This window comes from Nuphar pumila, chromosome 9 (assembly GCF_984573655.1).
Source record: "Nuphar pumila chromosome 9, dmNupPumi1.hap1.1, whole genome shotgun sequence".
In the NCBI taxonomy this organism is placed as follows: domain Eukaryota; kingdom Viridiplantae; phylum Streptophyta; class Magnoliopsida; order Nymphaeales; family Nymphaeaceae; genus Nuphar; species Nuphar pumila.
In genome coordinates this window covers 120,641,583-120,661,237 of record NC_143257.1, presented here as the reverse complement: position 1 = coordinate 120,661,237, position 19,655 = coordinate 120,641,583, and the positions used below count along the sequence as shown (strand labels likewise).

The window sequence follows — 19,655 nt, the reverse complement described above, 5'->3', positions numbered from 1 at the left end:
GAATATCATCTTATTTTTTTTCGTTGCATATGAATGAATAAGTTTATAATGAAAAGGTCAGTCTTTGATAAATCTTCTGTAACTCGAGAAAGAGAACCAAGTCAGAAAATAAGCAAAACAGAAATTGATGAATCAGAGTTACCTGCAGACCCTGCACTTCATCCTTCTATTTCTAGTTATCATCCTAATATCCAAGATAATGTTCGTAGAGCATATATGATTTGAGGTCCTTGTCAAACTCGAGATTGTACGTTTCAACTAAACCATAAAAAATGAAGGTTAATTCCAGCTTGGTATGATGAGTATAAGGATTGGTTGGAGTATAATACAAGAAAGCATAAAGCATATTGTTTGCAGTGTTATCTTTTCAGGGCAAAAAGCACAAGGGCATTCATATCTGAAGGATTTGATAACTGAAAAGAAAAGAAGAGGTTTGATAAACATGTTGAAAGCTCTAGCAGTTTTCACAATTCAGCACGAATGAAGTGTCAAAATTTGATGCAACAAAAACAACATATTGATGCTATACTTTATAAACAAAGTGTTCAACAGAAAGATGAATATAGACTTCGCCTTTGAGAAACTGTTAATGCAATCAGATACTTGTTAAGTCAAGGATTGGCATTTCGAGAGCATGATAAAGTTGAAGAATCTCTTAATAGAGAAAATTTTATTGAGTTGTTGAAGATAATTGCAAAGATCAATGATGACATAAATAAAGTTGTATTGAAAAGTGCTCCAGAAAATAACAAATTGATATCTCCTGATATACAAAAGGATATTGTCAAGGCTGCTTCTATACAAACCACAAATGCTATTATCAAAGAACTTGAAGATATTTTTTTTTCTATTTTACTTAATGATTCTCATGATGTATCAGCTAAAGAACAAATGGCTATTGTTTTGCGGTTTGTTAATGAAAAAGGTTGAGTGGTTGAGCGATTCCTTACTCTTGTGCATGTTCTTGAAACAAGTTATGTCACTCAAACAAGCAGTTGAAAAAGCATTTTGTAAGAATAAATTAAGCATATCAAGTTTGTGTGGACAGGGTTATGATGGAGCAAGTAATATGAGAGGGGAGTTTAATGGATTGAAAAGTCTTATATTACATGAAAATACATCTGCATATTATATTCATTGTTTTGCTCATCAGCTTCAATTGACATTAGTCGGTGTTACTAAAAAAAATTCATTGCTTGATGTGTTTTTCAATATATTGGGCAGGTTGTCAACTTTTTTCTCCACTTCATGTAAGAGATCTGAGCTTATTCGAGAAGCAGAATTTATGTGAATTGTTGAAGCACTTGCATTGGGTGAAATTGAAACAGGATGAGGATTAAATCAAGAAATAAGTTTCAAACGACCTGGTGATACTCGGTGGGGTTTTCATTACTCGGTATGTATTCTTTTGTTATTTAAGTGTTAGATTTCATTGCAGAAGATACACATTCAGGAAAAAGTTCAGATGCAATTATTTTATATCATCAGTTACAAGATTTTAAATTTATTTTTTTCTTACATTTGATATGTAAAGTTTTGGGAATAACTGATGACCTTTCATAAGCACTTTAGCAAAAAGATCAAGACATTGTGAATGCTATGAGTTTAGTCACTACATCAAAATAGTGCCTTCAGGGTCTGAGAGACAATAGATGGGACTCTCTCATAAATAAAGTGTTCATATTTTGTAAGATATTTGATATTCTGATTCCTGATCTAGAGGACTCATATACACCTCAAGGACGACCAAGACGTAAGGTTGAAAAGATCACCACATTGCATTATTATTGTATTGATGTGCTTTATGCTATTATTGATTTGCAACTTTAAGAGTTGAATGATTGTTTCATTGAAGCAAATACAAAGCTCCTCCTTTCAATGGCATGCTTGAGTCCAAAGAATTCTTTTCCTTGCTTTTGATAAAGATAAGTTGATTCGTCTTGTTGAGCTTTACCCTAAGGACTTTTCTAGAGTAAATATAATTAGACTTGAAAATCAATTGGATATATATATTGGAGAAATGCGAAACAATGATCAGTTTTCAAGTTTAAAATCTTTAGCAGAGCTAGCAGAGATGATGGTAGCAACTCAAAAGCACATTGTATTTTCTCATGTGTATCTATTGATTAAGTTGGCATTAACTTTGTCAATTGCAACAACAAGTGTTGGAAGAAGAGAAGGAGACATTTGATACCATCAATGATGATGCAATTATGATTTGTTTTCAAAATATGAAAAATAGAAGATGCCCGTTGTAAAATTTTCATGAATTTAGTTGTTTGTATTTCTTAAGTGAACAATCTTTATTTTAGTTTAAAAGTATACTTTAAGGTTTTTGTCTTATTATGTTCATAAATTTAGTTGTTTGTGTTTGTAACAATTGTTATTTTAATTCAAAGGCTTATTTAAGTTTTATCTCTCCACGAACGAGTTTTCCTCCAGCGAAAAATTTATGGTGCCGCCACTACTCCGAATAAATGAATCGTCCTTTAAGACCATAACATTGTTCCCGAGACCCGAAGTCTGCCCAACCAATGAAAAACTTCTGGCTTCGCCACTGAAGACAGCTTATGCAACCCAACAACTACAAAGCAGAACAACCAATTAGTAGCATCTTTGACCTTCAATACATAATAGCAAATATCGACTAGTTTTTTAAAGTATCGAGATATTCAAGAACCATGTTTTATCGTCGATATTATCGGGTCATGAACATGACATTTATATATTTTTATTTTAATGTATTTCATATTTTTTGTTTTTTCTTTCATACTTTTAAAATTTTAAATACGTGTTGTATTTTCCTTGGATTTTCTTGAGGAAATTTTTTTTTTCTAAGTTATTGCCCAAGATTTTCTTTTGACAAGAAAACCCTGATAACAAGATTTGCAATTATGCTTCAAAATTAAGGTTGCATTTGCAGACAAAACAAAAAAAAAGCATTCTGCCTTGGAGTGCAGATCTTGTCAAAACTGATATTAGCAATCTCACCCAACGTTTACAACCACAAACCCACCCCTTTTAGGTACACCTACGTTACAGAGGGTAGAGTTTGTGGTTGTAAACGCTGCTAATCTCACCCAGCGTAGCACTACAAGAAAAATGCGACGTAGTGACAAATATTAGCGACAGATTTTTTCCGTCGCAACTTTACATCAGATTAGCGAGGGAATCTAGTCTGTCGCTAAGATTTGCACTATTGACAAATGTAGCAACAAAAGGTTTTTATCACTCAATCCGTCACTAAGTAGCGACGAATTAGCGACAATACGTTTTTGTCGCAAGAAACGTGATGATTGGCGACAGATTGGACGATGGAAGATTTCTGTCGCTACCTAGCGACGACGTCAGTGACGAAAATATTTCGTCTCTAACGGCTCCTGTAAATTTATGATGGCTTGGCGACAGAATTCTTCTGTCGCCAAAGCCGTCGCTAATTTTTGGGTAAATCCTGAACTAAAGCCCTTTTCCCTCTTTTTCTGTTTCCTCTCTCCCGCCCTCCCGACGTCGCCCTCTGTCGCTTGATTCCTTCCTCCGCCGCCCGACCCATCGCCCCACCGCCCGACGCCTTCCACCACCGGCCGACGTATTCCCCGGCCTATCGCCCCTCGTTCCGCCCGGCCCGACGCCTTCCTTCGCCGACCGTTCTCACTCCCCGACCTGTCGCCTCGTCGCCCGTCGTTCTGCCCGGCCCGACGCCTTCCTCCGCCACCCCTTCTCACTCCCCGACTTGTCGCCCCTCGTTCTGCCTGGCCCGTTGCCCCGCCGACCGACGCCCGTTGCACTCCGACCGCCGTAGGTAAAAAAAAAAAATCCCAGCAGGGGGATCGCCCACCGCGTGCCCCTTCTATTTTGTTTCCGGTAGGGAGGTCGCACCCCGCCCGCCACAGGTAAATTTTTTTTCCAGCAAGGGGGTCGCCCGTCGCACCCCGCCTGCCCCTTGTAATTTTTTTCTGGCAGAGGGGTCGCCCTCTGTAGCGTTCGTTTTATTTTTTTCGGTAGGGGGGTCGCCCCTGCCCCTTCTATTTTTTTTCCGGCAGGGGGTCGCCCATCGCACCCTGCCTGCCCCTTCTATTTTTTTTTCGGCAGAGGGGTAGCCCCGTGCCGCGTTCTATTTTTTTTGGCAGGGGGTCATCCCCTGCCGCGTTCGTTTTATTTTTTTTGGCAGGGGGGTCGCCTCCTGCCCCTTCATTTTTTTTTTCGGCAGGGGGGTCGCCCGTCGCACCCCGCCTGCCCCTTCTATTTTTTCCCGGCAGGGTGGTCGCCCTATGCCGCGTTCTATTTTTTTCGACAGGGGTCGTCCCCTGCCGCGTTTGTTTTATTTTTTCCAGCAGGGGGTCGCCCCCTGCCGCATTTGTTTTTTTTTGGCAGGGGGGCGACCCCCTGCCGTGTTTTATTTTTTCCGGCAGGGGGTCGCTCCCTGCCGCATTTTGTTTTTTTCGGCAAGTGGTCGACCCTCCTGCCTCATTTGTTTTTTTCTGGCAGGGGGGCGACCCCTGATGGATTTTGTTTTTCCCGGCAGGGGGTGTTGAGCCCCTGCCTCGTTGTTTTATTCGAGCAAGGGTCGACCCCTCTGCCTCGTTGTTTTTATAAGGGCAGGGGGTCGCCCTCCTGCCACTTTTTTTATTCGGCAGGGGGGCAACCCCCTGCCTCATTTTTTTATTCGGGCATAAACAAATCAATGATGAATATCGATTTCATACAAATGATTACGATATAAACAAATCAACGATGAATAGTGGCGTGTGTGTCAAGGGTGGTAGCTACGGTGAAAATGAACATGATTACTATGATGTTATAGATAAAATAATGAAGTTGACTTACTTAGGCATAAATAATAGGGTAACTTTATTCAAGTGTCATTGGTTTGATCCAACTACCACAAGACTCGACAAAGCCTCAGGCATTATGGAGATGAATCATAAATCAAGGTTTGTAACATATGAACCATTTAAATTAGCCTCGCAAGCTCAACAAGTTTGTTATACTTCATATCCGAGTACAAAAAGTCAGATAGAAATGAATGGTGGGCAGTTTGCAAGGTGAAGTCCAAACTATACCTTGAGTATGATTAGTTACAAGAAGACAAGTTAGTTGAAGACAGTGATTACTATCAATCATATGATATTTATGACTTCTCTTATGGTCACGATGTTGCGCATAATATGCATGTCATATCTCCATTGGTCGATGAAACATTCATAGAAGAATATGATTCAAATGATATACCAAGTGGATGGGCAAATAATGGAGAAGAAGAAGAAGAAGAAGAAGAAGAATATGAAAGTCAAACAAGTGATGATGAAGAATTCTCAAGCTAGTGAGCAAAATATTGTAATACAAACCTCTATTTGAATGTATTGCAATACTCGATGTGAATGATTTAAATTATTTGAATGTATTGTAATACTTGATGAGAATGAATGAGTTGTATTGCAATACTTCATGTTCTTATATTTGAATTATTTGAATATATTGTAATACTTGATATGAATGATTTGAATGTATTGCAATACTTGATGTGAATGATTTGAATGTATTGCAATGATGTGAATGATTTGCAAGTATTCCAATGATTTGAATTATTTGAATGTATTGTAATACTTGATGTAAATTATTTGAATATATTGCATGACATTTTTTATTTGTTAGAATATGGTTCATGGAGGTTACAGTGGTCGTTCATCCAGTGGTAGCCAGGCTCAGCCTTCATCTTCACGGGCTCCTTTGATAGGTATATCATTTAACTAATTGGATGTTTGATTAGTTGAAATGCGAATTCTGAGAATTTCTAACGTATTTTTTTACAGATGATGTTTCGCCTGTACATGACCCACCTACATCAGTTGATCATTCAAGTCAGGAGCCAACACAAGATGCAGAGTCTTCTTAGTCTGGCACAAGAAGACTCATTTGAATAGTGTATATCGATAATCGACCGTAAGTATTTCGTTTTCACTTATTGTATATCTTATAAATATTTTATATTGATATTTATTGTGTACCAATTTATGTGCAGCATGAGGTTTGAACCACAAGAAGTAGTACGCGAGATTAGGAATTCACTTCTTCAACATCTACCAGGACCGGTCGCTCAATTGAAAGAGTATCAAAAAAAGGTGATAGACAGATTGCGGTCCTCATTCACGGTATACAGTTGTTTGTCGTAGTTAATGTGTTTCATATTTAATTTTTTTTATAGTCATGTCTACTAACTTTCTGAAAATATATATAGGCTTCGAATCGCTTCGCGACTACAGTGGAGGAACATGATGCAAGAAAGGTGTGGCAGAGAGTGACTGTCAATCGATTTGCAGACATGTTGCATAATATGAAGACTGCAAAAAAAAAGCATCTGACAGAATAGATGATCCACTATAGTGGAAGGGTCATGACCCTATTACTATCAGGAGAGATTATTGGGAGGAAATGTGCGACAAGTGAGCGGGAGATGCATTTCGAAATCGCTCTACGAAGGTTGCACAAAATCGAGCGAAAATGCTCAAAGCCCATCTACACACAGGTGGATCAAAGACTTTTGAGAGTCACTTGAAGAAAATGGTAACTTATATATATATATATATATATATATATATATATATATATATATATATATATATATATATATATATATATATTATCAATTTTATAAGTATTGTTGCAAACTTGTTAACTAAATATTTTAACATTTAACTTCGCAGGAAGGAAAAAAAGGAGACATTGTACCATATAAGGATGTCTTTGTTGAAACACATAAACGGAAGACCACAAAAGACTTCGTATTAGAGAAGGCGAGAACGACAACAATATGTATTTATTCTATTAATAATCATTGTAATATGCAAGTTATCATAAACATTGTAATTCTTAATTATTAATGCATACTGTAAACATTATTTTGTAGGAGGCATATGAGCAACAGATGATAGAGCGATATGGCGATGACTCTACTCAGCATCCATCATTTGATCCTGCAGCGTAGGTGACTGCAGCAGGTGAACCCAAAAAAGGGTCGTGTTCGGGTTTAGGAGTAATATAAACACCTCACCTATCGTTGCTTCCTTCAGTCACAGCTCATAGACTTCTTCCGTTGATATAAGCTCCAAGCATCCTATTTTTTCCGGTGATGATGTACTCCAGATCGTTAAGGACACAATGTGTGAGTACTTCCATAAAACCATCTCCGATGTTCTCCGAGCTGAGTTCAACAGTTTTTTGCTGAACAGAGGAACTTTGATTGTACGTGCCTCTCAGGTATGAAAGTTTCATGCGATATATTGCGTGTCGTTAGATTTCATATAACTTTGATTGCCTTAACTTAGGTGCATTGAATATAATTTATTTCAGTATAATATGTTTACTCCCTTTGAACACATATACAACACGAGCATGCTATAATCACATATTCAGTTTTTTGACTACCTTAGAACACATATGAGCATGATAGAATCACATATACAGCTTTTTGCCTACCTTGGAGCACATATGAGCATGGTAGAATTACATATAGAGTTTTTTTTACTGCTTTAGAACACATATAAGCATGATATAATCACATATACAATTTTTTTACTGCCTTAAAACACATATGAGCATGATAGAATCACATATTCAGTTTTTTGACTACCTTAGAACACATATGAGCATGATAGAATCACATATACAACTTTTTGCCTACCTTGGAGCACATATGAGCATGGTAGAATTACATATAGAGTTTTTTTTACTGCTTTAGAACACATATAAGCATGATATAATCACATATACAATTTTTTTACTGCCTTAGAACACATATGAGCATGATAGAATCACATATAAAGTTTTTTGCCTGCCTTAGAGCACATATGAGCATGATAGAATCACATATAAAGTTTTTTCGACTGCCTTAGAAAACATATGAGCATGCTATAATCACATATTCAGTTTTTTGACTGCCTTAGAACACATATGAGCATGATATAATCACATATACAACTTTTTGCCTGCCTTAGAGCACATATGAGCATGGTAAAATCACATATAGAGTTTTTCTGACTGCCTTAGAACACATATGAGCATGATATAATCACATATAGAGTTTTTTTTACTGCCTTAGAACACATATCATTTATGATAGAATCACATATAGTGTAAAATTTATTTTAATATATTTTGTTTATCAATACTGACCTTTTTTTTCTTATGTAGGTTGCTGGCGATAATCAGCCTAGTAGAGCTGAAGGGACAGATCAAGGCAATGAACAAGAAGACGCACAAAATCTTGGCGATGACTAGATTAATGTGTTGAATTTGTTCTACTTTCTTTTTGTTTCGAAAATGTAAATGTTGAATTGTAAATAATTAAAACTTGCGAATTTTAAAATGGAACGATTAATTATTTTAGTTTTCTTTTATATGTATTTTTATGTGTACTCTATTTTTTATTTACAAAAAATATAAATTGTACAAGAAATATAAATTGTAGCACGAGAAATTTTTTCTCGATATTTAATTTCCAATTTTTTTTAATTGTTTTCCTTGTTTGTGACAGATTAGCGATGGATATATCCGTCGCTATTTATTATTACCGTTGAAGGTAGCGACGGATTAGCGATGGTTGTAAACCCGTCACCAAACCGAAGTCGTCGTTTAGTAACGACGGCCTTGCGATGAAAGTTTTCATTCGTTATTCTGTCGCAACTTAGCGACGAAACTGGCGATAGATAGAGTATGTCGCTACTTAGCGACGGAACGGGCGATGAATATATGTCGTCGCTTATTAGCATAAAAAAATTACGATAAAAGATATCCGTCGCTACTTCGATGCTAATCTGTCGCTAATGTGGTTAGTGACGGATTAGTGGCAGATTAGCGACGGATTTAGGTCGTCGCTAATTCAGTGATTTGTTGTAGTGTAGGGGTCGGGTTTGTGGTAATAAAGCGCTGCTAATCTCACCCAGAGTTTGACAGGATCTCACCCAGCGTTTGACAGGATCTGCTCTCCGCTGATGATTGTTTTCATATGCCACTCCCGTTTATCGGGGCTCATGTTATCATCCTGCAAATCGAGGTTCACGGTTGCTGACAATGGCTTTCTAGAATCATTTCAAAAAATAAAGACTAGTTTTCTTGAAGGTAAAATCAACAACAAATAGATGGTACTGGGAATAGAATTTCATTAGCCGAGAACTAATAAAGATTTGCTCCGTGGACGGTCAACGATGCTTAGCAAAAGAGTCGTCTGGCCGGAGTTCCTTGACTGATTATGTTCCTGACTTTGACGGATCAATGGAAGAGGGAATTCTCAACAAGTTAGCTCATTGGTTAGGTAAGAGGGAGTATAAGGTGCAATGTGACTGAACAATTTTAGCACTCCATCATTTCTTGGGACCCACATCTGAAGTCCCGTGCAATCACATTTCACATGATCTTTTTTGGACAGTTTTTATTTTATTCTCTTTGTTATAACGTGCTGACAAGGTCCGTGACAAGGTCTCACAGCACAACAAAAAGGAATTCACAAATAAATAATAATAAGAAGAAGAAGATCGATTAAGGGAAAATTGTATTTAGTGGCCAACCTTTTGCAGCGAATTCTAAAATCAACCTCGCTTTTCTAAATTTCTAAATACTGTCCATACTTTTCTTAAAAACAGTCAAGTAAGGACGTCTTGAAAGATGTGATTCTTTTCAGTTTTTTTTTTTCTGTATTGTCCTTCGAAAGTTCGGAAAATGCTCATCCATCCTCATAAAAAGGGAAACTAAATTTGAATTCTTAATGATAAGGGCTATCATTGTAATTTGACTTATGATTTAACGGGAGTTAAAAGACAACAGTAGATGCAGGCTCTTGCTTGGCAGTTTCCCAGAGCATAGTGACAAACGTTTTTATCCGCAATGTCTCGTTTTTCAAAAACTCGAAAGAAATTGAAAAAAATCCATAATTCTCGTGTTTTTTTTGGCAAAATCTTGGCAATAAAAAAATAAATTAAAAAATATAAAATTTATTTTTTATAAAAAATATTAATAAAAATTATTTAAAAATAAAAAAACATGATTTTTTGGCGATAAATAGCCGTTAAAAACTTAAATATCACGTTTAAATCGCGGTATTTATGTTTTTTTCGTAAATCTCTCGGTATTTTGAAAATCTCACGAGAAACTGCCATTTTAAACTTTCAGGCAATTTCTCTCGATCGATATTATGTTTGTTTATACTCAATCTTATGTTTGTTTTGTTTGTGATGGGTGACTACAATTGTCACCAGCCATCAAGATCTGTGATAATTCTTCCCATAGATTTTAACTCATTTATCTCCTTAAAACAATGCAATTTGATTACAATTGCCAACCATGTGTAGGAAAATTGAGTGTATGGATCAGGTGCAATCGCACTGCACACCAAAAGTGTGACTCTGCACCTGGCTGCCCTCCATCTCACTGTTGGGCCATACATCTGACAGGCTGTACTCAGAGATGGAGGGCAGCCAGGTGCAAAGGTACACTTCTGGTGTGCAATGTGATTGCACCTGATTCGCCATAAAAATTGAAGGCTGCTTCGCTTTTGTGACCCTTCCTGTCCTATTCTAGTTGGTCTTTATATCGTAAAAATTTGATGCATTTAGAATTGTTATTCTCTAAATCACCAGAAAAACCTACACATTTGTTAGAATCTAGAAAGTAAAAATCCGATCCCTGAGACCTAAGGGGTTTGGCGTAGTGGGATGGGGGCCTAAACCGTTTGATGGGCAGTCTAGGTTCAACCCCCTCCCTGCTTAAGCCCAAGCTTGGGGTCTAGGGTTAAGCCCTTGGAGTTTTACGCCGACTGTAAGTAGCAGCCTGAGCCAGTGCAGTTAGGTCTATGCGTCTGGGGCAGTATCTCCGAGTAAAAATAAGAAAAAGTCGATCCCCACTAAGGGAATCATATCCATCATCACATGATCTGTATGGCAAGATTCACTAAAAAATGCATGAACAATGAGGTATTGTCTATTTCAACTCATTGATACCTATGGACGTGCACACCAAAGACTTATCTGAGCAAGAACAACGAAACTTCTTCGGTAATAAAGTACATCATTGTTTATTAACATTCAACAGTGACAACAATGCCTCCATGCATGTGACTAGTAAAATTGATGACTTAATAGCCAATATAAAAAATATCAGAAAAAGAAATATCCGTATTCGGACACGTAAACTTTTGATTACAATGAAAAGAAAAAACAAAATATTGCCAACAATGTGTGGGAAAAGTGAGGTCTGCTTCCCTTTTGTGACTCCCTCCCCCCTCCTTTCTATTCTAGTGAATGGCAGAGATCTTTGAACGTATCAATGTCTTTCTCAAAGAGGCCTATGAAGGCATCAATATCTCCATTCCCTGTGAACGAAGGGACCAGAAAAAGAGAACCCTCATCTGGAAAATACGTAGGAGTGAACATGTGTGGGCACCCTCCTCCAAAGTCTAGGTCATAGAAAGGGAACCTCAACCAGCTATACACCTCCAAGTTGGTGCACAAGGCCCTGCTAGTGGTATTACCAGTGGGAACCAACCCCTCCATCTTCTCCTTCGAGCTCGAGTAGTCGATGAATGACCGAAAGTAGTCGTCATTAACGCGTGCGACTGCGTCGTGTATGAGCCTAGCTGCATGGCTCAGTGGCTCAAGTACTAGGTCTTCCACCTTGGCTTGAGGGAGAGCCCACAACACAACGTTGCCGAAGTACTCCAAAGGCACCCGAGGATTCATTCTTGCACGACCATTGACAGCAATTCGGATCTCTGTGGTCTCGGACAGACCGAGCCCGCGGGCTCGAGAGATTTGCCTCCAAAGATGAGCAATAAGGCTGTCAAACGTAGAGTAAGGCTTTTTAGGGTTGTTGATAGAAGCCTTGGCCTTAAGTTTCAGTAGAAAATCTGCAGAGAAATGTGCCTTGTGCACTCTGATTGTGTCTAGAAGGTCTGAGTTGATGTTAGAGCCATCTAACAAGCTGAACGTGTTCTTGATATCCTTGTACTCGACACCACGGTGTTCAAATTGGAACTTCGGAGGGTAGCGAGGGTTGAAAATGGTGTGATCGCGAAAAGGAAGAGGTTGGATGTCGAGACCCCGCGTCGCTCGCCCCCAAGCAACGAGGAAGTTGCTTGTTGCTAATCCATCTGCGACCATGTGCTGGCTCGTGAATCCCACTACAAGCGAGCCACAAGAGAACCTAGTGAGCTGCACCTGGGCCAACTCCTCCACACCCTCAAGTGGTGGGTGCAAGTTCAGATAGTCAGGAGAAGGCTTGTCCATGTAGCCGAGAGGATACTCCGATGTTGCCTCGATGAATCGCATGCCGGCATCGTTCAAGAGAATGCACCGGCGGCCATCTTCGTCTTCGACGAACCGGCCGGCCCATTCTCTGTACTCGGCTAGCGCCTTGCGCAAACCTTGTTCAATGACCTTGTTTGATGGATTGGGTGGTCTGTAGACATAGATCACAGCTATGTGACCATCGTAGGTAACGGTGTCGAAGGCAGTAAGAGGAAAGCAGACATCAGTAGGAGGAGAGGTAGCAATTTGGTAATCTGGTTTTATAAGCCTAGAGCTTTCCCTCTTGATCTTCATTTTGTTTTCGAGAGAGAGAGAGGAATTGAAGAGTATTGGGCTTGGCGTGAGCAAGTTTTAGGTTGAGGGGGTGAGTATGAAAAAGATTGGAGGTTTGAGGTGCTTATATAGAGGATGGAGAGAGAGAGAGAGAGAACATTCATCATTCAACATTACCAAAAGAATATTGGATGAGAGAGAGAGAGAGAGAGGTTGCATATGACATCACTGCAGGGGCAGTATAACAATTGGATGCGGGTCCAACTTAAATCAGCACTATGTAATTGGTGTACGTATATGAACTTGCATATGAAATTGCTTATGCTTATTTAGATCCCAGTTGGGCGAACCTTCCTTAGGCGCAATGCCTGCCCCACCTTGGGCTGTATCACTCAACACCTAGCTAGCCCTTCTCCACCTACAAGAATCTACATTATTGCAGAAAATATTCTAGCTGTCATGCCAATGTTGTCAGTATCGGTATCGGGTTTGGCCATAGATTCAGGTGAATCGGCCGATACGATACTCAAGTGAATCATTCTGAATTGGTCAAAAAACAATTAAAAAAATATTAGGTGTCAATCAGAACGTCGTGACACATGTTAAAGCTACTAAAATGATATTAAAAAATAAATTTAAATATTTTTTATATTTATTAAAAAATAACCGATTCAGGGGTGAAGTGTATTGATTTTCTGCCGACATGACATGCGTATCGCCCATACAGGCAACATCGTGCCCATGTTCACGCAAGAGGGCCCATTTCGTGGAAGAATCTGGACTCTCAGTTGGAAGAAGCCAAGAAGAGATGCTCATTTGGCTGTTCAAGCATGAATTAAAATGTTTCATTCTTTGTTTTAGTTTGAAAATGGTTCCATAATCTGTCAAAAAACTAAAAACTAAAATGGAGATCTTTGTTTTTTGGATTAGCGGTTGAATGACCAGGGTTATTTTACATGTTTTCTCGGGAAATTGTTAGTTTTTTACATGTTTTCTCGGGAAAGTGTCCGTGTGCACCCTCATTAGTGTTATCACCAGGGTTATTTTATCTTTTTTTCAATAAATTTTTTTCTTTCTTTTAAAAAAATTAAGAAAGATTTTTGGCAATTATCTCCTCTCTGTGAAGCAAACCGGAAGGATTAGACGGAATTGGCTAATGTAAATTTTCTTTTTATTTTCACAATTCTTTCAATTCCTTTCTATAAAAGTAGTGCATCATATTGTTTGGGGTTCAGCCTAACTCCATCTTGCTTATCCAGAAAAAGAAAATAAACACTTATGCAAGCGCAATCAAGTCTTTGTGCCGGGTACGGTTTCTTCGGGTTATAAATAAAAAAGAATTGACTATCTAGAAGAATCCCTCCCTTCCACCCTAGTTCTTATTTTCCAAATAGAAGAGAAATTTGTTAATAAAGACAAAAACAAGAAAGAGAAAATGATACCAAGGGGGCTCCCCTTGTTTGGCAGGAGCGATTAGTGCACGTCACCTTGTGTTGGGACATTGCAAGTTCGAATCCCAATGGTATTAGTTGTATAACTGTTTGGGATATGCCTAACCTCAACTTTCTTTGTCGAAAAAGAAAAAAAAGGATAAAAATTGTTATTATGCAGTACAAAAGGCAGATCTCATAAGTAAACCAGTGAATTACAGTACTACCGTGGCACCTGTCATGTTTGTCAAATTGAGGAAAACTGTGGGCCCCACAACAGGAGGCAAGTGTTGAATTTTTCCATGAAATTTTTACTGATCCAGTCTCATGAAAAAGAACCCACAACTGATAGGCCCTGTCCCCAAGATGGAGTGTGATCAGGTGCTTAATACACAAATATTTGTGCAATTATATTGCACCTGATCTTTTTACCCAAAGGTGGCCTGCAGTGTGACGATCACATCCTATGACGTATGATGGGATCCGCAATATGATTGCACAAATATTTGTGCAATAAGCACCTGGTCACCCTCCATCTTCAGGACAGGGCCTGTCAGTTGTGGGGCTGAAGGCTTGATGGAGGGCAATCAGGTGCTTAATGCACAAATTTTGTGCCATGTGATTGCACCCGATCCTGACTCAAAGACATATGATCCTATGGTATCATACTTTGTAGCAAGATAAACACCGTAATATGTCAAAACACAAACTTTTTGTGTTTTGGAATAACCACCACCACCACCTTCATCCACTGCCATTCATTGTGCAAACAATAGGGCCCAATAAAGTGGTGATGTATGATGTCATCATTACACAATGATAAAGGTCATGGAGGGTAGTGATTTCAAAACGCAATAAATTTGTATTTTGACATATCACCTGATCTGAATGCGCACTACTTGCCCGAAGCTCAAGCTTGGTTCGATTAAGATCGGCCAAGGCTATTAGAGATCAAGCCTCTAGATCCATCTCTATGCTAAACCCAGATCCAAAAGGAGATAAGCCAAGCTTTTTCGGGTATTTGAGCTCAATTAAGTTCGGCTCATATAATTAAATAAGTGATAACATGATAATATGTATAGGTTTTGTTAAATAAAAGTAAAAAAAAGAAGACATCGAGGTTTGCCTAGTATTAAGGAGGTGGCGGGTTCGACTTATGTCCCCTCCACAATACTCAGCTCGAGCCCAGCTGAGCCCGGCTCAAGTCTCACCATGAGCCTCGTCCATGCCATGACTTGTAAGGCTCGGCTTAAGCTCGAGTGGAACCTCTAAGCACATAGGATTTTTGCCAAGCTGAGCTCATCAGCTCGCCCATTTGCAGCCCCAGCTGGGTGCTTGCATTTGTTGCCATTTTAAACCAATCAGTACACGTAATAATTGTTATGGGAGAGAGGGCGTCAAATGAGACGGCTGAATGGTAAAGTTTAATATCATAAGTCATAGCTGATGAGAGGTCTAGGGTTTGAATCTTATAGGATTATCCCCAGCTTGATTAAAAAAAAAAATTAGGAGAGAGAGAGAGAAAGAGAGAGAGAGAGAGAGAGAGAGAGAGAGAGAGAGAGAGAGAGAGAGAGAGAGAGAGAGTTTGTGGTCAATTTTAAAACAATCACTACATGTATGGAGAAGTAAAAAAGTAAGGAATTTCTATTATAGTCACAAAAATATGACTCACAGTACAACTTGTGTGAAAGCATAGACCTTCTACCATAATCACAAATATCACCTATAAAGATTGGTATTATACCAAAAAACACAGTAGTTTCAAAATATCCTTATATTAAAATTATCACGTAAGCTTTTATCATGATATTAAGGTGATGATTAAAACACTCTTGGCGGGTTCTTTATCCGATACATATTGTCATTGATATGTTTATGTATATTTTGATAGTCTTACCTAGAAGAACTGAAATATGAGAACTGAAAATATGGGCATTTTAACACTTTTTTTTGCAAATCCAACCATGTGGATGTGCTTGGCATGGTGAATTTGCTAGGAATTAACCAATGGACCATGTATTTTTGAATGCTTGAATATTTATGAAGATTGTGAGCCATTGATTTTAAAGCCTTAAAAAAATCTCGTTTATCATCAAAATTGGATGATTCAAGAGAGGGTTCTTATAAAACCATGCATGTAAATCACATCCGTGCGGTTATATTCAAGAAAAAAAAAACAAAAAATCCATGAAAATCACCCTTCACACATTAGTTCTCATATTTCTAGTGACTTCTTACATATACCAAATATTTCCTAGTATTTTATCGAGAAAAACTAACTTTTTAAAAATGTGCTGAGTTTTTTCCTTAATGAGATTTGTGAATATGCCATCTATGGATTCACCTGGATAGTTGATGTGATAACTTGCTTAAAAGTCGACTCTATTTCCAAATATTTTGGTCGCAAAAACCAAATTCTTATTTGCTCTCTTTTGTTTTTGTAATGATGAGGAACCTGCTCAGGAGGTCAGTTAATGAGTAGACTTCCCTAGATAGTAAAACCTGGGTGAATGCCCTAGCCTTCCAAAGTAGGGATGTCAATGAACCGGATTTTATCCTAGATCGATCAGAATTTGATTCCATTTAGTTGCATTTGGCATGCCAAAACAATATCCGATTGTAATCAGATGTAGATATGGTTTAGGTTTTTTGCTACTGAATCCGAAAAATATCCAAATTTGATGGATATCCGAATCCGTTTACATGTAAAAAAGTTGATCTGGCATGAGCTTGTCACCATCTGAATTCGAATCCCCTTAGCCAACATCCGATTAATTAATCACATATGGTATTGGCCACATCCGATCCAAATCCGATCTGTTTCCATCCCTGTTCCAAAGGCACTTATCAGGGAAGCTAAGATCCATATAGTAACATGTTATTTTTAAACTAATAAGGGCGGTTTAGCCATTTTATTATGCACAACTCACCATTAACCTGGTTACTCAAATTCATGGTCTCTATTTAACAGTTTCAGGAAAAAATTGGATCCTGAAATGCCTTTTTGACAAAACAAGGGACTCTTTTTGACATATCAGGAAAAAGGTAGGCCTTTAAATGGAATTCTCTCAACTTTATAAATATCTTTGTATTTTTTTAGATTCTTAATCTGCAGTTTACATTTAATTAGGCATTCATGATTAGGGACCAGGGTTTGCTGAAACTTCAAGCAATTTTGACATATTTTCTGTCCTCTAAACAGTCCTGACATTTATTAAAACTGCTACTGGGGGATAAGAAGAGCCAGTCGAATAGACAAACTGACTTATACTTAATTATTCACCTAAAAACCAGCAGAAAATCTCTTTTCCTATACTTATCTTCATAGTATAGTCCAAATCATAGTAAAAAGGCAGTAATTTCTGATAATGATAGGCACCTTCAAAGACAATTATGTTTGTAATATCTAAATACATATAAAATCTTACCTAATTTTAATGATCATAATTTTTGCATTCTTTTAAAAAATAATTAACATAAGAAGAATTTTTTGAAGATTGTTGGATTGAAAATTTTCCTTTCACATTTGATGTTGAGATCAATTGTTTAGGATCTCATGGCTCTTGATTTATTATATGAATGTCTTGCTGTCCTTATAATAAATATCAACAAGTTTATTTCATAATCTAAATAATGCATGCGTAGATATCATCTTGAAGAGCAAGTTCTTTTATGAAAAGATGATTAATTATACAAGCTTCTAAAACAGATGATATACACGATTCTATAACATTGGAACATAATTGCATGAAGGGAACTAATGTTATCTCAAATAATCCAATATGTAATTGCTAAGATGGTGTAATAAAATAAACATAAAATAAATGAAATCAGCTAATACTTTATGTACAAGGGATCGATTTGTTTTTACTCTATATGCTAAATCCTTAACAACCATGATGTGGATTGGGCTCCAAAATAACTTAGATAATAACTTATTGCCAAATGATAATTATTAAGCCAACTTAATACACATAATAATGCGCAGCTATAAAGTGATGTAGAACCTAATTGGAGATATGGTTGTCAAGAATAGGGTATCCTTTTAGGTTTAGTTTAGGTAACTTATGAGTTTTGCTTTTTATTATGCGTAAGATCGTGTAGGATATAAATTTGCTATAGTAGTTTATAGTAAAAAGCACTATTTTTTTTCATATTTTTCCACTTTTTTCCCCTATATATAACCTGGTGTGACCTACATAGTTTCTTTAGTAGAAAACAGGTTCTGGATCATGTTTTCCCAAGTTCAACATGTAAGTTGTTTTTTCAAGGGCTTTAAATAATCAATGGCCCAAACTTCATGGCTAAAAAAAAAACATAATTTTACATCAAAAAAAGAATATCCAAAGTGTGATCCCTAACAAACAAACCATACTAAACACCACGAAGGGGGTTGTCCGAATACCCAGCAGGGTGGTTGTGAGGGTGCTGAGATGAAGGCGCCAGATCAAAGCTCACAGGCGCATGGGTGTCAATGGGTCGGGTTTGACATGGACCTGACCCATACCAAACCCTATAGGGTCAGGGTTTTGGTGATAAATAAGAAAACCCAGTTAACATCCGGGTTGGACCCAAAGGGTCCGATTAATATATGGAGCCGGGTATGGTTTGTGAAATTTCATACCAGACCTGAGCCCAACCTGAGTTCTGATTAAGATCTGCAATTTTTCAATGTAAAAATGATAAAAAAATTTCTTTTGCCGGGTATGATCTGGGTCTGGTTCATGTAATCCTTATAGGATCTGGGTATGGTTTCTCTTATGGTGGGTCCAATTAGACCCAGGTCTGGACCTGGTTCCATCATCTCAAATCAGGTTTGGGTCTGGTTCCACCAGGGCCCAAACCAAACCACCCGTTGACACCGCTACTGATAATAGTCATTCATACCATGCAAAGAGAGGTCTGATTTAAAATGGTTTTTTTATAAGCCATTTCCATATTCAATATAGGAGACCTGATTATGGTCCACCATGAACATATGTACTTTTTCCTCTCTTTTAATTTTTTATTTTTTTTTCTAATTTTAATGAAAAACTAAGGGTTTGGCTTGACTGGCTTCGGAATTGATTTGAGAACCCACATGTTGACAAGGAACTGAAATTTCAACCATAGTAAAAATATCACGGCCATTTTGAAAATATCATAATTAATTTTAATGCAACATTTTCAATGGTCGTTATTATGCTGTTAAAAGTGCGATATTTTCATGCAATTGGCTGTTTTGAAAGAATCAAATTTAAATGCAATTTTAATACAATGTTAAGACATTAAAATTTTATATTCTCGAATAATTTGTATTATTCGTATGTTTAATAGAGTTTTATATGAATATTCTCTATGTATTATATATGCTGATATTTCCTCAGGATTTTTTCCAAAAAATCCAAATTTTTTAAAATATTGTAACATTTTCTCTTGTCCAGATTTTTTTCAAAACTTGATTCGTGACTATTCTTAACCTGACTAGGTACATATAATCGTCTTGTTATCTTATGCTTTGCAAAACATTAAAAGCTGAACATTTAAAACTTCCCTATGTTTTTTGTTTTGATGTGAAAAAAATCATGGAGATTTTGAATCACACAGAGGCGCAATTAGGATGCCCGGTATAAAATTCCACTAAGTACTCCCTTCCTTACAAGAGGGACGATCAGATGGA

At 37.5% G+C, this 19,655-nt stretch overlaps 1 protein-coding gene across 1 annotated transcript; it reads right to left on the bottom strand.

The window, feature by feature from the left end:
• Positions 1–11,047: 11,047 nt before the first annotated feature.
• Positions 11,048–12,659, bottom strand: LOC149829113 (agmatine coumaroyltransferase-2-like). Its single transcript, XM_090017284.1, has one exon. The coding sequence runs from the start codon at positions 12,585–12,587 to the stop codon at positions 11,277–11,279; it is 1,311 nt and encodes a 436-aa protein (XP_089873410.1). The 5' UTR covers positions 12,588–12,659; the 3' UTR covers positions 11,048–11,276.
• Positions 12,660–19,655: the final 6,996 nt, after the last annotated feature.